General features: G+C 40.7%; 1 protein-coding gene across 1 annotated transcript in view; it reads right to left on the reverse strand.

The window, feature by feature from the left end:
- inpp4b (inositol polyphosphate-4-phosphatase type II B) overlaps positions 1-21,362 on the reverse strand; it is a 413,125-nt gene that overhangs the window by 121,542 nt on the left and 270,221 nt on the right. The window contains exon 10 of the mRNA XM_036575007.1: positions 16,040-16,170. Within this exon, the coding sequence (XP_036430900.1) occupies positions 16,040-16,170 (131 nt within the window). The remainder of the gene's footprint in view (positions 1-16,039; positions 16,171-21,362) is intronic.

Below are 21,362 nucleotides of genomic sequence, written 5' to 3' on the forward strand. Positions count from 1 at the left end.
CATCGTTTTCTTTCAACTCTTGACCCTGTCAGAGTCACTTCTCAGGAAAGTCTTCCCCACCCTGTTTTTTTTTCTCCTCTTGTTGCAGAGGTAAAGTTAAAAATATATGAGGTGCTGTAGCTTACTCAGCACGATGAAAGCCACAACGTCCTGCCAAACACCAAGCGGGGTTCTACAGAGTGCTAAATATGCACATATGTACTGAAGGCCTCTCTATTCACTCTGTGTTCACATGTATTTATGCCATTAAGATGCAGACAAGCAGAAAAGCTTATAAAAATACCTTAATCTACATAATTTTTTCTTCTTAGTTGCTTTTGGTGGGTGGCTCAAATGACAACTACTAACCACCAATGCAGCTTTACACTGAATGCTACACATCTGCTTAGTGTTAGCTCAGCAGAAGAGGTGGCATTAGCATTGGCAGCACCAGTAAAGCCTTTATCTCCTGAGACAAGGCCAAATTACGCTTCTTTATCTGCGCTGTACACAGACGTTCATGTAGGTGTTTGCACATTCTTACAGATAGTGTTAATGTGTGCACTAAAGGGGCACCGTAACATTTACCAAACTACGTAAAGGAAACAAGGAAACCTAGAGACAGCAATCATGGTACAACCCAGGAAAAGTCTATGGTTGCACTGAAGTAAAGTAACAATGTACAGAATTATTAGATGTTCCTTTTTAGGTTCCATTTTGGTTCCATTTTGAGCTTCATCCCTGAACCCCAATACAGACAGATCTTCTTCCCTGCTTAACCAACCAGCATCTTCTTAAAACAAAGCACCCCACAGATTTGCACGGCATGTAGGTCGGATGGCTCTTCACAGTTCAACTTTCACACAACTTTTATTTGCTTGAGACGTATGTGGAACTAAATTTTACTCGAGTTACACAATATAAAGCCTTCCGCAGCTCATTTGAGATTTCTTAGAAACTGCAAGTGTCAAGCAAGCTTCCTGAAACAGCCAATCAACACACAGCGAGTCTAAAGTTGCTTCATACCACATCATTCTGCTGAACTACAGTCGGACTAAACAGCATTTTACAGCCTTTGAATACTTATTAAGTATATCCAATTGAGTACTCATGCTCAAATATCTACGTTTCACAATTACCATAATTTATGTATGTCTAGGTATGCTCGGTACTGCGGTTTAAAATATATCCAGTTGGCGACAGTTTATTAATACTCAGGCTGAGGCCCAGCTGCTCATGCGTGGTATGTTGCTATAGAAGCCGCGATTGTAGCCCTTTCGTTCAAATACAGCACTTACTAGTCACGTAGACACAAATGGAGTAATGAATTAGAATTAGTGCTTTATTCATTTTTAATTATCACCAATGTGATTTCAGTTTATTTTGCTTTAGTCAATAGCTTTTATTATTGAGTTAATTGACTAGCTTGCAGTTTTTTATTAAGAAAAGCTGCAGAGAGGGTGAGGCGCTCTGAGGCCAAGTAATGCAGATCTGCCAACCTTGGGAAAATATTTTTTGTGTAGCAAAATAGAGTAACATTGAAAAAAAAACGGGGTCTGCTGCTCTTTCTATCCCCCCGTCAGTGCCCTCCTCATCTGACGTCATGTTTATTTTAACTGCAAAGACCAATTGATAGTCCAGGTGACAAGTGTTACTCAACAAAAATGATTTACATACACTCAATAATCTGATCATAATTGGATTTCTGCAGTTATCCAATGATTCAATTAGTCATGTAAATACCATCCTCCAATCTCGAAATCCAAATAAGAAATCTGATAAAGAATAATCAGATTTCTCAGTGCATGTAGACTCTTACTCTGATTTCTTTCGGATTTCTCAGTCTGAGCATGTGTGGATCGGACTGCTGTACCGGAGAATAAGCAAGCAGTGATGCAATAAGATGGCAGCAAAACACTTTTGGAGCGACGCTGAAACCAACTACATTCTCAACGAAATTAAGGATTTAAATATTTCTCATCTTCAAGATGATGTATGTTCATATTTTCAGGTAAAGTGTCACAAGGTTTAAAGTTTGAGTTTACGTCACGTTTATGTCACGTCTTCTTCTGTGAGTTTATTGGCTGGTTGCAAAGCAGAAATCTGATTACCGCCTGACTCATGTAGACCCCGAGTTTCCTACTGTCCGATTACTCGAGTGCATGTCAACGTGTTGATCGGATTACTGACAAAATCTGATTTTCTGCAGTTATCAGATATAAATGCACTCACTGTCGCACATTCTAATCAGATAGACACTCAAAGTTCCACGTTCTAGAACGTTGCCGTAGTCACAGTGTACGGCTGCTCCGAGGCTGTGAATGGGCAGCGCTGTGTGAGCTCTAGCAGTCATGTGGTCGCACCACTCATGCCCTGCAAAAACAGAATGGGTGGCCAGCTATTCAAAGCTAGGATCAATATACATTCAGAAGACGATTTGCTTTTCATTTTCACTTTTTTTCGTGGCTGCTGTTCATTCAGAAAGTTGTCCAAGCAGAAAACGCACACGCAATGCTGGGATTTCCACCCATGCTGCACCTTCCGACTAACCAGAAGTTTTGGGAAAACTACAACCCTGCATGACGGGCAAACTCGTGAGCGAAACACTTGCATATAGCAAAAAGCAGTATTTCTAGTTCTTGCAGCCTAAAATCCCTACAGTTCTGCAGCCCGTTTACCCTTGCAAAGGAGTTAAAAGCACTGCGTCCCTTGTGGAACCAGCCACATAGAGCGAGGAGGGTGAACGAGAGGGATAAAAAACATTCTGTGTCGATTTGCAGTCTCTTGAAATGATTGACATTATGTATTTGTCATCCCTGGGGAATGAACCCAGTGCTGAGACTGGTCGAACTGTTCTTCTTTTGTTTTTCAGGAGGCTAGACGCTGCTGTCACCTGCTGTTAGATCTGACTAATGATATTATGCAAGAATGTAATTCTGCAACTATTGAATAGTTTAACTTTCAAACATTCCATTATACTCCACCTCTATTTAGTACTAATCAGCTTTTTGGAATGATTGCTGGAATATATTTATTTTTTATGTTTCTAACTTAACTGAAACACCACAAACATAATGGGAAAACATTACTAACAAACAATTACTGGCATAATAAACAACATAATTTGATAATCTCACACAGTCTGGTAGCTCTGAAGACCGCCAGTGATGAATGGTGCAGGACAGTACAGGAAACAACATCTTTTTAACCATTGTCTTAAAAACTGTTATTGAGTGGGGGAGTGACCATATTTAAGATTCTTGTCAACATTTTTCACATGTAATACATGTGCTAAACTCAGCTGCGCCAGTATTAATGCCAGGTGAAGTGGAGAACAAGCAGTGGAGAGCATGGGAAGTATCAATCCAAAGCTGTAGGAGACTTATTTGGACTTGCATCGCGTGACTAAGACTGACAGTCACCTCAAATTAGAGCTCTTACACAGATAACTAGGAATAAAGTCTTGACGGTCAAAACTGACAATGGATGAGACATCACCACGGCAAAAACTGCCTGCTTTGACATTAAAGGACCATTTCCATCTCCATCAAGTGCTGTTTTTGTGTGATGTGCAGGCAGATTATCTTGCTCTCTGAAGGTGATGCTACCTTGATAGCATGTAGCATCATAAACAAAAGCATGTTTCCCAGCAGGCTAATAAAAGCCCACGTTCGGGGGGCTCCCAAAAGGTGAAATTGTCTAAGCGTTGGCCTTATTGTCAGGAGATCACGAGTTTGACCCCCGGTGATGCTACAGTCATCCGTGGCTGTGAGTCGAAGAGACCACAATTGGCCTCGCTCTCTCCCTCTGCCCCATCACTCAGCATGATGCTAGCCAACGCAACGCCAGTTAGCTTACGCAACAGAACTGGCGGTTAGTGTTCTCCTCCAAGCACGTTCAGCTGCCCAGTGATGCTGCGTTAGCAGCAGTTCAAAAAAGTGCAACCAAGGCTCTGCAATTCTGCAAAGGTACTTCTGCAAACCTGCTTGCATTGAGAGAAGCCAACATGCAATACTGTTTTAGGGAGGCAACAAATATTAAATACTAAATAAAAGTTACTAAATGTGCTAATTAAAATATTAGAAAACAAGATAAGCAGTCGAAAAAGCTGACACTTTTACTCATTTTATTAAAGTATACAGTCCTGTTGGGCTGCTCGATTATGTCAGAAATCATAATCACAATTATTTTGGTTAATATTGACATCACTTTTATTTAACATAATTACTTGTTCCTTGTTGGACCAAAGTGTTTTCAAACAGCTGAATTCATTTTACCTTTACTGTTGACCAAAGGCTCTCTTGCCATCATCTTGGCTCAAGCTGAACCTATTACTGGCCTCACTCTCTCTGGGTGGGTAGGATGGCCCTCCCTCTCCCCCATCACTCAGTGCAGTGCTAGCCAGCGCAGTCTGTTAGCTGACGTAACAGAACTGGTGGTTAGCATTCTCCTCCAAGCGTGTTCAGCTGCCCAATGACGCTGCTTTAGTGGCAGTTCAAAAAGATGCGGTGGCTGGCTCCACATGACTCGGAATAAGCTTGTGTTCGCCTTTGGCCTCCTAGCACTGGTGGTATTGTGTGATTGGGGGAGTGATAACAAGCAGGCGGAACTGAATTTGACTAAATTCGTGAAAAAACTGGAAAAAAATTAATAAAAAAAGCTCATGCACAGGAACTTGCAGGGTGATTTATGAAGTTTTATTTTATATTCCGATTTTGGCTTCCAATGATTATGAAAACAAGATAATCGAGGGTAAATTGAATCCAGCAGTTTGGAAACACTTTGGTCCAAACAGCAGCAAATACTGTGCAAGATCTGTTACATGGTGGTGCACCACAAGGCAATATGGCCAATTTGTTTAATCATCTAAAAAACAGTTAAAAAGTATTTAAGTGTAATAAATGCTTGATGATGTTCTTCCGACAACAGCGATATAGTTTCATAAAAATAGGTAAAAGTATCAGTTATTTGACTGCTTTTCTTGTTTTCTAATATTTTAATTAGCAATTTATTGAATTTAATATTTAATAATATTTATTGCCTCCCTAAAATAATTTTGCTGGTAACATTGCATGTTGGCTCCGCTCAATGCACATATGTTTACATGCATCTTTGCAGAAGTATAAAGGCGCAGTCACACTAGAGTTTTGCAGTTTGTATCTCTTTGAGAAAGAAGTGTGCTCAGGCAGAAGCAGCAGACTTACGATAAAAAGAAATCCCTCAGTTTTACTGAAGTTAGCAATTTATCGGTGACTTTTTAGCTGTGGTTAGCAATACAGGGGAGAGAATGAGAAAACAATGGACTCCCGACTGCCTGAATACCATGCTGCATTTCTTTTGTGTTCATTTAGAGTTGACACAAGAAGAATTACGCAGTATAAAATAGAACGGCAAGCGCTGCGCTGAGTGACGGGCCCTGCTGAAAAATCTGTTGGTTCCTTGTTTCGTCCAGTAGTTGGTGATGGCACTGCATGGGGTTTGAGGGGGAGTTGGAAGGGCCATCCTCCCCATCCAGAGAGAATGAGGACAGTAGGTCACCCTACTTAGGAGCAAAGTCAAGTTTCACGTGCAAAATTTCATCTCTGCTGGAAGTCTGTGAGGTAAAATCTTAAAGTGTGCAGACTTCCATTGAAATGAAAGCAATTTCACTCAGGAAACCTCGCTGTGAAAAAGCATGACTGTGCCTCAAATCAGCCTTTGGCAGTGTGGTGCAGCTCCGGTGTCGGCCACTCGACTGGACTCTCTATCTCTCTTTCACTCTCTCCAGGGACGGTACTCGGGCTAATGGAGCTGGGTCGAGCCGCAGCAGAGCCATTAGCCCTGTCACAGAGAACATCTGTGTGTCCAGGTGCTCGTCCAGTTAGGAGGAGGAAACCCACCACTCTGACCCCCCCACACCACCAGCTGCAGAGTAAACAGACTTAATAGGCAAAAAAAAACTCTCTCTCACTCTATGTTTCTCTTACACTCTCTCTCTCATAACCGTCTGTGAGATAAGAGAGAGACAGAGAGAGATGGAAAGGGAAAGAAGAGAGAGAGCAGGGACAGAAAAAGAAAGAAAGAGAGATAGAGAGATAAAGAAAGAGAAAGAGAGACAGACAGAGATAAATAGAGAAAGAGAGACAAAAGGGGAAAGAGAATTCGCTGCTGTCGCCCAGTTGTGCCCCCAAGACTTGCCCACTTCTCACACTGGAGAGTGTGTGTGTGTGGGTTTGTGTGTGTGTGTGTGTGTGTGTGTGTGTGTGTGTGTGTGTGTCTGTGTGTTGTTAGTCATAAGCCACAGTACAGTTTTGCTGCATTTCAGAAAAGTACTCTGCTCTGTGAGAAACACACAGCTAACTGGAGCCCAGACAGCCTTCAAATCGGGCTTTATTGAGCACTAGCGGCAGCCTTTAGCATGAATGAAGGAATTAACTCATCACACTCTTTACGCAGGTACTCCTCTAATCTCCCCTCCCTGCCTTTCTTTAAATGTATCTGATCGAGGAAGCTGAAACAGCCACAGAGCTTAAAGAAGAGTCTGGAAGGCTTAGTCTCCTTATTGGGAATTAGTGAGGTGAATTAGCTTGGTGTAGCTCCTGAGTCCTGCACCTTGTGGAGATTTGTCCTGCTTCTGTCTCTGACGCTGGATGGGGCGGGTTGGATTCTCCAGCCGTCAGGTAAACCTGAAAGGAATTAGCTAATGGTGGTTAATTCCACCACAAAGCTAATAATGACTAATTCGTGAGCAGATAAACACTGAGGTCCAGTTTGTGCACTAGCATTATTTTATTCCCTGTAGCTACTAGATTTTTGTAGGCTAGCATTGTCTCAAATCGAACCTGAATCAATATGTTACACTAAACAAAAATGACAGATTATTGTGTGGTTCCTCACACCACTGCATTACGCCTGACTAACCTCTATGCAATCAAACAGCAAGATTTTCTTATTTCCTTAAAAATGTCAGTCTTAAAAGTTGGTGGCTCCTCCTCTTTTGCTATGTAAGGCAGCCTGTGGAGACTGAGTAGGCGAAAGTATGCAACGTCTTCCATTTTCAACACTTTTAATATATCTTCCTGAAATTAATGGCACACTACATCCCAATGGAACTCCAGTACAGTGATCAGGGGAGAAAAATTTAAAAGTTGCTGCACAGACTTCAGAAAGTGACGTAGTTTGCTAATCACAAAGCCACAAGTTAGCCAACCCCATGTATATACCAGCTAGCTAGCTAACTAGCTCCATGTATGTGTAATCAGATAAACAACTTTGGACATTATGAGTTCATTAGGGGACTAGAAAGTTTCATTAAAGGCTGATCTTTGAAGGTTCAAGAGACTAAACAATGATTCTCCAAAAATTATTTAGGAGAAATTTGTGTCTTGTCTCAGCCTCGGAGTAAGATGGACACTTTGGAGACCAGCCGAGTGTAGTGCCTTTATCTGAGGTAACTGGAAACTGAACATATATATATATATATATATATATATATATATATTAATATCAAAAATAAATAAAAAGACAGAAATAAAACAGTCCTTTTTCTGTCTTTAAACAAATCTGTCTGCTGCCTGTTGATGATCTAGTTGGTTATTTCCAAGATAGTTTAACTGGGTATTATTTGTCCTGAGAACAGATCTGAGTGTAATAAAATGTGTTGTTTGGTTTATATTCAGCTGACTTCAGTTGGTGATTCTGAATGAGATTTAGAGAAAAGGTACAGAACATAACCTCACCAGCATTTTCTTACAAAAGATACAATGCAAAGTTGGACTAACACTATAAAGTAATAATAATTAAAAATATTTTAGGCTATATATTATTTAATGTTGGCAGCATGGTGGCGCAATGGGTAGCACTGTTGTCTCACAATAAAGGCCTCCCAGAGCCCAAAGAAATGCAGTCAGGCCAACTGGAGATGCTAAACAGCCCCTAGGTGTGAGTGTAGGTGAATGTATATATCTGCCCTGTGATGGACCGGCGACTTGTCTAGAGCGTTTCCTGCCTTCCGCCCAATGAACACTGGGACAGGCTCCGGCTGGACTCGAATTCACTTGCACTCACTCACAGGGCCTGTTTACACCTTGCATTCACATCTGTTTTTTGGTAATCAGACCACATTCAGATTTCACTTGACCGCATGGAAAGCCAGGTGCAAACACCCCCAGGATGAACTGTGATCAGATTACGGTCGGATGAAAGTGCCCAAACCAAGCTTGTCCTCGTGTATCATAACAGGGGAAAGATTAAACAAGAGTAAAGCAGAAAGGATGTATTTATTGATGTGCTTTCTATGCGGAAAACAGACAATCCGATCTCATCTGGTCAAACTAGCGATGCATTTTAATGAAAAGTGTGAATGGAATCTGTTCAAAGTTTATCCAGATATGATCTGGAGACAAAACATATGAATGCAAGGTGTAAACAGGCTCACAGAAACGACCTGCTCTGCTGGTCAGGCAGCACTGCTTTTGCACAGTAGTGACTATGCATGCTCAAGTTCACATCAAGTTCTTGTGAAGGGTTTCTACTAGAATCATGAACAAAATGCACTCTGGTGGCATTTATTACTCGCCAGACAACACTGCAAAAAGCAACGCATCTCAGAAACATTGTGCTTTGCTGGCCATGACTGAGACGGCATTGTTTTGCCGGTAATGTATTGGCTTCTGTTCACACAAGCTCTCCTGGAGAAACGAAAATAGTTGGTGCTGTCAAAAGCTGATGCAAGATTCCCAGAGTCAACTTCTCATACTGTAAACCTGGAAATGTTAAAAGTTGACACTGAAAGAAGTTTATACTGTAAAAACATTATGTCTCAGTGTTTAGCCTAGCAACGTGGTATTTATGTTTGAATGAGTGTGGCTAAGCCAGGGGTCAGCAACACGCGGCTCTTTTACTGCCCTGTTGCGGCTCCACAGCAGAACTTAAAACAGAATAAGTTTTAACAATAAATGGTCTTAAATGCTGGAGTTAATGTACAACTGCAATCTGGCCTAACTAGTAGCTAACAAAACGGCAAAGAGAAAGATTCAATATGGGCATTGATCATTTGGAGATGAATGGAGTCAACTAGTTCACTGATACGTTTAATCCGCAATGTGAAACTGTCAAACACTAAAAAGTCATGAAGATGAAGTCAGCTTCTCGTTGCAGCAGTTACATTCTGGCACCTCAGGCACCTCTTAAGGTGGAACGTGAAACAAGAAGCTGGTGTATGAGAAGCTGACTACAGTCTCGTAGAAAGCCAAACGTCGAGAGATATTTTACAAGAAGCTGTTCTACATTTGAGGAAAAGTTTCCTGCTGGAGATACTAGAAAAGAAACTATAGCTGAGCTAAAGTTTAAAGCAGTCTGCACTTTTGTTTATATTATGTTTTTGTCCTGTACTAGAACATTAGCACATGTTGAGACATATTTTAAGCCAAGATGATAAAATGGACATAAAATGCCATGCTGATGTAATCAATCCGAGGGTGGTTTAATTTTTGTTGAAAGGACAAAATGGCTCTTCCTAACATTTGGGTTGCCGACACCTGGTCTAGGCTAACCATGGCAGCTTGAGTTACAAAAGATATTTCTCTGTTTTCAGCGTAATCTTGACAAGACAGCATTACTACATCATTCGCTGATTCATTATCACATCATCAAGAAGACGACGACTGCCTCTCATCTAAGGCTAAACTGACCGTGATGTGATTTTAACCCACAGTGGCTAAAAGATTTCCCATCACTCCTGAAAGAGTTTGCTTAATAAAAAATCTTTATAAATGTCCTCCTCTGTCTGCCTCCTTTGTGCTACTGAATTTGCTGTACAGCTCTATTGGATAGATGATTGACGTATTGTTACAGCAATTCTCAGACTACATATGATTCTCAATGGTCACTATTCAGTTTCTAAACAGTACCTAAAAAAGAGTAGTGTGGTCTTTTTTGTTTCCCCAGCTAGTTAAATTCCTTCCACAGGATGCTTAGCAGTGCCGCTACACAGGTGAGCATGAACTCTTTATTACTGTATATTATTATTAAATGTAGTTGTATGTACATTGTGCTTGTGCAAACTTTTGTGCAGGTGAGTTTAAGCTTGATTTGTCAACTTTAACAACATCAACTGACTTTTGGAATTGACTCCATGGATTCCCCTCACTTGAAATCGAAAATGGAAAGTTTGGATTCAAACAGCCCTATTCACTGTCGGAATCCTCACTACCTTCTGGGGCAGTACCCCTCTTGTCACTGGGTACATCTCAGTACCTCTAGTTAGGGAACATGACTGTACTATAATCCACTGAAATTATATTTTCTAAGTTAAGGCTTCACACACCCCGTCTCGTCTCCAGGCTTTTTATTTTATTGTTCTGTTTTAAAACATTAGGTCATGAAAAGATAACAAATATGTACTTTTCACCTGGAAAAACTTTAAGGTACAAAATTGGGCATTAAAACCAGTGTTGTATCTTTTAGGGTACATTTACATTGTTTGTACCTTTATAATGAAAAATGTGCCTGATCAGTACCTTTATTTCTAACAGTGTACCGGCAAAGGGATGCCCTCACTCAAAACTGAAACTTGACTGACCCTAGGCCTGTCACGATTACTACATAATCACCTAATCGGAAATATTTAAGAGGATCGCAATTATTGGAGATCACCACATTTATTTAGGCTGACTGTAATCATTTCCCACATTAGATTTTACAATAATATTAAGCCACAACAAGCAAAATATGAACTGAGTGTGGTGGGCTGAGGCAAATTAAATGTAAATGAAAGAAAGCAGTAAATGCATTCAGTCATCATGGGACTTTAACATGTTTAGAGTGCAGTCTCGTTTGTCCACTTTTGGCTTGTATTTTAATAGATGCATATAACGAACAAGAAAAGAATGAAATCATTAAACAAGATTATTTATATGACAATTGAATGTCAGCTAAAATTTCATGATCGTGACATAAACTGACCCTTAATTTTTCCTGTGGAATATGATCCTAATCTTTTCTGCGACTCAGTAACGGTAAATATGATTATTCAGTTCAGTCATGCTGCACATAAAACCAGAAAACTGGTTGTAGGGTTCCAGCCCTAATTTAACCCCTGCCTAGTTCACTACAGGGGTACTTGATTTGAAACAGCTAGGGAGTTACGAGAGCAGCTGAAGAGCACCAGCGTTGGCTCAATCTAATCTGCTGTACAGGCAGTGGAGTGTGCACTACTCCTGAAGCAGCAGCACTCTCTAAACACCAGACACACACTCTGGCCAAGGAGTCATCTGCCTTATTATTCCTAATAACATTAAGCATCAATAATTAATACTCTGCAGTTTCTCTGCAGTGGCTGGACTGTGGTGGAGTCCTGCAGAAGGGAGAGAGCAAAGCGAGTTGCGGAAAGGCTGAGGCCGTTCTGATTTACAGCAAAACAAGATTAGAGCCCGGCCGCTCTGAGAGCTGTCAGGAGCCATAACGGAGAAGCCTGGGCTCGGCTCGCCGCGGCCGTCAGCATCAGTCATCCAGCAAAACAACAATAACAGGCACGTGATCAACCGGCCCGAATGGGGCCGACGATCGATCTGACCGATCAGCTTTTTTGGCCGCCACAGCTGATTAGAAGGGCTAAAACATCAATGACTATTTTAGATTTCAGGCAGAAGCGGAAAGGGCTGCATGGCGCTTTGACATTTCAGTGCTGCCTTTTCTCTTTTCTTCCTCTATAGGGAGTGAACATTGGAAGACATTACATTAGACTGAGAGCAGATAGAATTGATTCAATAAGACTGTGTAATATCTGTCACTGCAGATCAGGCACACACACTGAGTGAGTGTGTGTGTGTGTGTGTGTGTGTGTGTAAAACCCTAAATCCCTAAATGACAAATATCATTCAGTTCAACACTGAGGCTGTCAATTGGGCTCATATATATATATATATATGTTCCAGCTTGTGAAATATTTGAAACACCATTTTTCAAAACAGTAACACTTCATTTGAACACTGTTACATAACATCGACATAAACATGTCATGGCAAATGTCATATGCTGTCATGAGCATGATATAGCCCTCATGACATCAAACCACTTAGCCCTTACCCCTACATTTTGCACGTTCACGTCTAGGGGTAGGGTGTCTTGATTTTTGTTGAGATGGAGGGGTAGGTAGAAGTGTTAGGGCTACATGGCCCTCCAAACAGAGTGGTTTGAGAAAAAAAACGACAAGATGGCTACGCGAGTGACCAAAGAAACCTACAATTCATTTCAATGTATAATGGTCCTTTTCTTCATATCAGCCATAAAAAATCGCCAGTAGTGTTTTGATTTCTTGGGAGCTTCCTCATTTCGTAGGGAAGACTCCAACCACCACCTGCTGTAACTCAGTTCCAAGAGGCAAGGTGACACTCAAAAACAAGAGGCAGAGGTAAAAATAAGAAATGGAATTAGGCCTTATCTTACTGGACATAATCTGTCATGACAACTCATGGCAGGGTTATGTTGCACACGGTAGTTCACGTAAAGCATCTCTAAATCTCACAGTTTTACAAACCAGTGAGTCTAACCCCATCAAACCAAATTTCTTACCAACAATCCACTCTGAGAATTTGCCGATGGTCCCTTTAATTCCGAGGCGACTGAACACAGGAACTGGCCATTGTGCAAAGTATTAATGGATACAATCAGTGCTTTCCATTTTTAAAGGGTTAAAAAGGATTAAAAACAGATTATGTCTGGTAATATAACAGTGTCGTGTTACTGTTACTTGTACTTGTCAAAACTAGAGTACATTAGCATATGATGTCATGACATCAAACATCATGGCATCTGTCAAGACAACTACCAGTAATGGTAACATGACACTGTTATATTACTGAACAAAATCTGTCATGTCAACTCATGACAGCGTATGACATCTGCCATGATACGTTTATGGCATGGTTGTGTCAGTGTTATGTAGCCGATTCAAGTAAAGTGATCGACTTGTCCAGTGATACTGAGCTCCAGGCCACTGAAATAGTGACTACTACACTACTGAGCACCCACATTTGGTCAGAAGAAGTCTGAGATCATGGAGAGAAACAGGGAATGTATTAATGTCTGTTACCATTAACAGCAGACAAACTACTTTGTACAAGCCACAAAAGAGCTGCTGGGTGTTTATTTTGTTATTTTTGATGATTAATTTTTTATCTTTTCATTGAAAGAAATGCCAAAGAACATCCCTTTGCCATGCCCCACCCACACCCAGAATGAACAGACACATCATACATACAGCACAGTACACTTAGGTTGAGCAGTCACAACATAAACACATTAAACAGATAAGCAAGCAAAAGGCACTTTGGTTATCCTATCATTTCATGTACGAAGAGTTCTTAACTGTTCATTCTGATAGATCATAGTTTCAGATAGAGGATGTCCAGTAATGTATGAAGCCAGTGATGTATGGACAGATGATGAGGGGTAACCAACTTTGGACAATCAGTCAGCCATTCCGAGCCCATTCCATAATGGGGAATCCTGAGTCATCATTAAGAAGAATACATACCCATTTAAACACAAGATAGGCTGTGTCCAAAACCACATGCTGCTATACTATACTATACATAATATACTGATGAATGGGCTTCTAATGGTCCATTTTAGTTTTGACATACTAGTTCGTATGGCAGTATATGGTTTTAGATGCAGCGTTAGATTGTTGTTTTATTTATTTAGGGTCAGTAATGGTGTGCTTGGTTGCCATCATGTGACTAACCTGTCTAAAACATACCAGGAGAGACTGCAGAGGCTTTAAACACTCAAACCGATGATTTCTACTGCCATGTTTTCATTGATTTCGCCGAAACATTCAACTTTCAAATTTATTTTGACAGCCCTGTTGTGTGTTTGGAGCCTGTGAAAGTGGGCAACCCAAAAAAAAACAAACAAACAAACAAACACAAACATGACGCTCGTGAGTGTTTGCAGAATGAAGCTGTGTACACTACAGCACGTCTGTGCTACAGTCTTCAATCTACGACCTCTGTAGGACGATAGAGCAAACACTCCGCACATTTCTGGTTCATCCACGCTGCGTGTTTTTCTCATCTCTGCCCGGTCAGAACTTTGTTGCTATGGCTACGCTGCCACCACATATTTAAGAGCAACCACGAGACGCTGCGAGAGGCACACGAGAGGAGAACCAGCCCAACTGGGAGAATCACTGCGCACTGATGATAATGACTAGGCCATACGTCTTCATATGAATCCCTTTCAAAGCAGCGTCTAATCGACATGTAATTGCTGCATTAAATGAAGCAGTGATGAAGAGCAGATGAAGCATAGGAAAGCATTATATCTCAGATTTTCAGTTCTCACATAGCAACGCTTCAGTCTCTTGTGAGTGTGTCTCAGCACTAATTCAGTGCATGCCTTCACATTAGATGCCATAATTAACTGTGAGCACAGTGTTTGTTAACTGTGGACGGCTGATGAATATATGAAAGCCTTTCTGTTCATAACCAAGGACGGATTGTGAAGGTCTTACTTTCTTCATAGAAACGAGAGATAGGAAGGAAAAGGAGGAAAAGTGCAGTTTGTTGAGATCAAATGAAAATAAAGTGAAAAAATACAATGAAATGGTGCTTTTTATAAAAGATCTTGAGCAAAAAAAAGTTTCATTTCTTTGAAACTGAAAGAGCACAATTTTATCTTTTGGGTTACTGGGGATGAGTTTAGGGTTAGTTGTAGGTTCAAGTTTAGACTTATAGGGATCATTTAAAATTTTAAGGCAGCCCAAACTAACTAAGTTAAAAGCTTTTTTTCAGTGTAATAATGTCTATTTCACTAAAATAAATGTTTGAACGTTCCATTTTATCACATTCACAACAACTCCAATGAAATTTTACCGAATGTTTCACTAGTGACTGTTTCGCTAATGTTAATTTTAGCTAATTTTGAGCAGAACCAAAAATGCTAGCCAATAACACAGCTTTGAACAGCTGTACAGACATAAGACCATCATATTTTTCATTAAAACATTAAAAATGTTTTGCAGAATTGTGTAATTGCAGAAAATGTGTTTCAGGAGTGACAATTGTTCATGTTACACACTGATTTTCAGACTTTGGGGCACATTTACTCGAACAATGTGATCTAACTGCTCACAATGTGGTCATGAGGGACAGGGATGCAGTCCCATTTCCTGCTCTGAAATGCAGGGGGTGTGGTTAAAATAAGGCTCCGCCTACAGACTAAAATTCTGTGTTTCCATAGTGACACGAAAATGTGAGAGAATTTTTTGAAAAAAGTTTCTTAAAATGAAACTTATGATTAATCTTTCAACTAAATCTAAATCTTTCAACTTCACTTTAAAAGAAATCAAAACGATATTTACCAAACATGAAAAAATACAAAATACTGTAAGCATTTTCAAGTTAATATTTTAGGGTTAGGGTTTAGGTCAGCCACCTCCCAAAAGAAAGTAGTTCATAAATGAGGATTTTGTATATATTTAGATTATTACTATTTCAATTAATGCCTTAGGTTTAAATAGATCATAACATAACTCCTGTAAATATCTAAGGTCTGAATACTTCATTGTTTTTTTATTTATTGTTTTGTTTCCTGTAGGACTGCAGTTTGAACTAATTGGGTAGAATGGTCCATAGATACTTATATATATATATATATATATATATATATACACACCATAAAATATAAATAAGTCCTAACTTGCACAGGCCATTTTGTTTTTTTGCACATCAAAATTCAGCAAATAAATAGTAATTGTGCAGTAAAATGTGCAGAAGTGTGTTAACTTATTTTCACTTCCAACGTGTAATTTGGCCATATATATGTATATGTATATATATATATATATATATATATATATATATATATATATATATATTACATGTATGAGATATTATTACATATAGGCAGTTCCATACATTTACAACATTAACATACTACATTCAAACAAAGCTGTGTGCGTGTGTGGATAGAGAAGATAGACAGACAGACAGAAAGAAGGACAACTGAGCAACTGGGTGAGGAAGTGCGTGTATGTGTGTTTTCTGTTTGTGTGCGTGTGACTCAGAATCCTTACCAGTGAGTTTTTCCAGCTCAGCGAGTGTGTCCTGGTAGGTTTTGATGAGCTGGCTGTAGCGGGTGATGACGTCCCTCCTCAGGTTATCCCAGTGTGGGGAGAGTTCACCCAGATCATTAAGCTCCTGTATCCTGCAATCAAACATCAAACTGCAGTCAGATAACGGTATTCATGCACATTATGTCCAAAGGCTTGTAGACAGCGCTTCTAATAAGTCAACTCAGCTATTTTAAGGTGCACTCATTGGTGATACAAATGTTCAACCGTGCACATAGCTTGCATGATCTCTATAGAAAAGCCAACAGAGACTCTCTGGAGCAGCTACACATGAGCCTAAGTTGTGATGGAGCTCCGATACCTTTGGGATAAGTAATGACTAGCGCTTTTCTGGCTAAACGCAACAAATCCTCACAGTCATTTTCAAACATATAGCGTAACACCTTCCCAGAAAAGAAGTTGCTATTGCAGTAAGGGGGGTATGGTATGCGCCCGTACCCTGGGCCCTGATGACGGCCGCGAGAGCCGGCAGGAAGGCGAGGCCCAAACTCTGAGCGAAGATGAAGCCCCATGAGGATGGTGGGGAGAGGAGAACAGCGAGTGAGTGGGGGACGGCATGTGAATCCTGAGCCCCGCCTCCAGCCCTGCAGTGAGGCCACTTTAATTTGCCTCATGTTCGACCCAGGTGGCCGAGCTGCAGAGCAAAGGTGGTGACGGGGAGGCGGAGCAATGGACTTACGAGCCACCACCAACTCACTCAGAGTTCTCCTCTTGCCGAGCTTCGTTCTCGCTTGGAGTTTGGGGCCCGCCTTCCTGCTGGCTCTCTCAGCCGTCATCGGGGCCCAGGGGATGGGTGCATGCCACAGGGGAATTTCAGAAGATTTCAGGGGAAATGTTGGATGAGCAAGTGTCCACAAATTTATGTATACACACTGTTTGTGACTGGCTCTGAAGCTTCTTGGGGAAGGTTTCAAATAACATTCTAACAGCAACAATATGAGCATTACAGAGTGCTTTTGTAGAATATTTCTTGAAGATTACGCAAGTTTTAAACCTATGTTAATGTTATCTATGCTTTGACCTTCTGGGTCATGGTGGGGAGCTGGAGCCAATCCCAGTGGTCATTGGGCAGAAGGCTGAAAGAATACACTATTCTTAAAATAAAACAACACTGTTATTCAAATTTTCATTATCCAAAATACCACTGTGTCATGTTTCATAACGCTTTTTTGTGGGAAAAAACATTCTTGCCAATGATGTAGAATAAACTCAGTCAGCCCCTCTATTATTACACAACATTTAGTCTCTCTCTTTCCCTCTTTGTCTCTCTCTCCTCTCACTTTGCCTACATTATCTCTAATCAGTAGCTTTGTCATTGTCTTTCTCCTGTTTGTTTTTGGCCACTATTACTGGCCTTGTCTATCACCTCTCCATGTGGTGTCTGTGGCCTCGAGGTAACACGACCACAGTGGCCTTATTAAAGAGTCGGCGAGTGCGAGTTCACTGAGGAGGGCTAGCAGACGTGCTAATGGAGCGCTAATGCAGGTGTCTTTGATGGTACCAGTGAGCAACACAGCTCTAAGATGATAGACTGTCCAGAAGTCTGCAGATTGAGTGTATTTCCACCGTGCACACAACACTGAAAAATGAAACTTTCCCCACTATTTAACCAAATGCCTTGTGGAAAACTGAACAAAAATGTCTCTAGTGCTAATCCTCATTATTAGTCAGTGTGACATTGCCCAGGTGCATTGTGGGAGTGCCCAAAGGGCCAGAACAGCAGGGCAGAACTAAAGTTAGATTTACATAGGTAATAGGGGGCTTATCTGGCTAAAACAGGTGGTTATAGCTTCCCTCTGCTGTTTGGGAAAAGACCTTTAATACATCTCATTAATAAAAAGCTCAGGCATCTTTTTTAATTGTGGAGGAAATTTCCATAGAGAACAATGATTCATTTTCATGTAAATTCAGGCTCCAAGTCTCCACATGCCCTTAATACTTCCAGCAATGCGATTAGTATCTTCAAATGATGCGAGTGCCACAAAAGCTGCCGATTCCTCGTAGCAGAGAAATCCTCCAGTATCTACTGAAGGGGGAAAAGAGTGCTTATTGTTTGCATGGTAATTTAGCTAACGTGGAGAAGAGAGGGAGAGATAATTATATCGGGCTTTGAGATGGTACAGCCCTGATAAGCCTGGCATAAAGTACAGACCTGAGGAGTAGAACATGAGGGGAAAAGCACACGCATTGTTCTAGCTTGATCTCTAGAGAATAAGCTGCATTTTCAGCAACGCTGCGCTGCCCGTTATCTACACAGGCTCTTCTGTTTGCCTTCAGTGGCCCGGCCTGTGGCGCTCTTCTCCCACAGATTTCAGTGATTCTTCAAAAGCTGGGCTCTCCTGGCCTCTTAAGCGTTATTGAAGGGTGGTCAGCAGCGGAGGTGTGTTATTTGTGAGCTGAGTGGATACTGCAAAATGGGGGAGGGAAAGGCTGACCCAAGGTTAGAAAGGGAAAGATGGTCAAAGTATATTGTTTCCTGAGCCATGAGGCTGTGGATTTTGGCTGTTACAAGGGCTGCTAAAATACTACGAGAAGGAAAAAAATGACAGGAAAGGAATAAGAGGTATAAAAATAGAGATGATAAAGTGAGAAATAAAAGTATGCGGCTGAGAGAGAAAAGAGAGAGGGGGTGTGGGACAGCAGAGGGAGATCTATAAAAGAGAACAGGTGCAGGAAAGAAAGAAGAAACAGATGAACAGAAAAAAGACAGGATGGAGGAAAAGAAAAAAGACAGAGAGAGAAATAGCATGTCAGAGGAGGAGAGAAATGCATGAAGAGCTGAAGAGGTGTGCTGAATGCTTGGCCTGAATCTCCACAATGGGCTGCAGAGGGAGCCTGTGGTGTTGGACCTTTATTTCATGGTGTGTTATAGGCGCTGTTCACTTTAATCACTGGAGGCTTGGAGCCTGGGGTCAACAGCAGCACTGCGAGGGGAATCTCAATTAGCAGCAGCTGCCTATACCACAGAACACAAACTTGCCCAGAGCAAGAACACGTTCTTCAAAAAAACTCAGGTGCAGAGGGAAATATTAAGCCAATGTGGTTCAAGTCTACATGCACTTATGCTTAACTTCAGTTAGCTTTTAAAAGAGAGGGTGAGAGAGGGAGAGGGGGAGAGAGTGGAAGTAAAAGACAGGAAGAATTAAGTGTTACTTTTGACACAGGAGACATGATATCTCGTCAGACAGGTTTGAAATTTTGGTATACCTCAGTGGACATTTATGGTGTTCCTCAAGGCTCTGGTCTAGGGCCTTTCCTTTTTTAAGTTTATATGCAACCTATGCAAGATATCATGTGCAAACGTGGAATAAATTTTCACTCTTATGTTAGCACACACTTATAAGTCAGGGGAACTACAGACAGTACAACAACAAAAGAGATAAAGAGAAGAAGAGAGAGAGAAAGGAGACTAATTGTGGATTCTGAAAACACTTACAAATTGTAACTGTCTTTCATATTATGAAGTTTGGCAACATCAAGAGTTAAGCAAAGGCAGTGGTTCCCTTACTCAGCTGGACCTTCAGTGCAATCCATAACACACTCACACAAACATCTCACAGGCTCGGGACCAGACGAAAACAGCAATTCTGCTATCTTACCTACAAAAACAGTACACCATGACAGACTGCCTGTCCACAAATCTGATATAAAACTAAGATCCATCTTGACAAAGTGCAAACAGATGAGCACCGTCTGGCTGTGGAGATCAGCAGACACAGGAAATCTTGGACACCTGAGGAACAAAGGATGTACCAGCAGGGCAAACAAAAACTGAACCAGCTGCAATTCCTGATGGAAACCTTGAAATTTGATGAGAATCACAAGTAATTCATCCAAAGACATCCCTCATTCAGCAACCTCTCTAAGCAAAGCTACTGTATGTATTAGTTAAACACAAGGAATTGTGGATACTGGCAGTATAATACAGTTTTGCCTTCCTGCCGCATGCAAACACCCCAAACCTTACTACATTATTTTAGACCAACCAAAATTTTTCTTTTTGAATCTTTTCACTTCTTAGAGTTGTAATGTTGCCATGTTTAATGAAATAGTGAAATAGGTCTCATCTTTACAGTTTTTTCAGTCTAAATGATCTTATTTTGTTATTTGGAATATTCTTGAATATAAATGTCACATTATTTTAGCCCCTCCAACCAAAAAACATATATTAAGCATTTCACCCTTTTTGGGATTATCAGTTATTTTAAGCTTTTACATTTAAAGGCCAAGCTATGCTTTATTTATGTTTTAAAGGCCACTTTATTGTAAATTCAGGGCATTAAATAATGCCATACCGAGCTAATATGATCTTCACATAAAATGCCACACATATACTGTTTTATCTTGCAAGGGCTCATTTGTTATACAAAAGTAAGCTGAAGTGAACTGAGATTGAGGAGGAAGAAACAGAGAGGGAAAATATGAGAGGTAGATAAAGAGACAGAGAGAAGGAGAGAGAGGAAGAAATGGAATGGGAGAGAAAGAAAGAGTGCAAGATATAAAAAGAGAGACAGACAGAAAAAGAGAGAGAGAGAGACAGAGAAAGAGAAAGAGAGAGAGAGTAGCAGTAGTGAAACACACACATCTGGCACACCTGGATCCAGCAGTAGTGGTGCGGTGGAGGTTTTGTGGCCAAGTAAAAACCACTGAGCAGCTGTTTTTGCTGCTGAATGATTAGCCACTCTGCTCTTTGTGAATAGACATTTTAATGGAGGCATTTTCTAGCAGAATTCTCACAGCAGGGGTGAAGTACAGTTTCCTCTGTAAAAGAAAAAGGCCCCTTTTGTTGAATCATTTGTTATGGACAGCAAAATGAGCTTCTAGGAAGAAAAATAAGAATAAAACTAAGCTGGCTGAGATGATGCTGAGAGGGCTGCTAACTAAAAGACCACAGGTTTAACATGAACACTACAGCTGGTGGAGCTTGTGTTTAGGCTTTGTGGTTTGTGAGATGGACAGTTATGATGGACACTGATGGTGAGTTAACATACGATAAAGTAAAGATTAAAAGCCCTTGATTTATTTTAGCCCATCATTAGTAAGAGTTAAAAAATCAAGAAGGTCCATGAAAAATAATAGGTTTACTACTGAAACGATAAATTATAAATGGATGCAAGAAAATCAGAGAAATGTTATACTTCGATAAATATCCACATCTAATGTGTGATTCTATCAAGGTAAACAAAATGAAAAAGTTGGAACAAACATTAGAGCAAAGGAGAGAGAGAGAGAGAGAGAGAGAGAGAGAGTGAGAGAGAGAGAGAGA

This window comes from Colossoma macropomum, unplaced genomic scaffold (assembly GCF_904425465.1).
Source record: "Colossoma macropomum unplaced genomic scaffold, Colossoma_macropomum, whole genome shotgun sequence".
Lineage (NCBI taxonomy): Eukaryota > Metazoa > Chordata > Actinopteri > Characiformes > Serrasalmidae > Colossoma > Colossoma macropomum.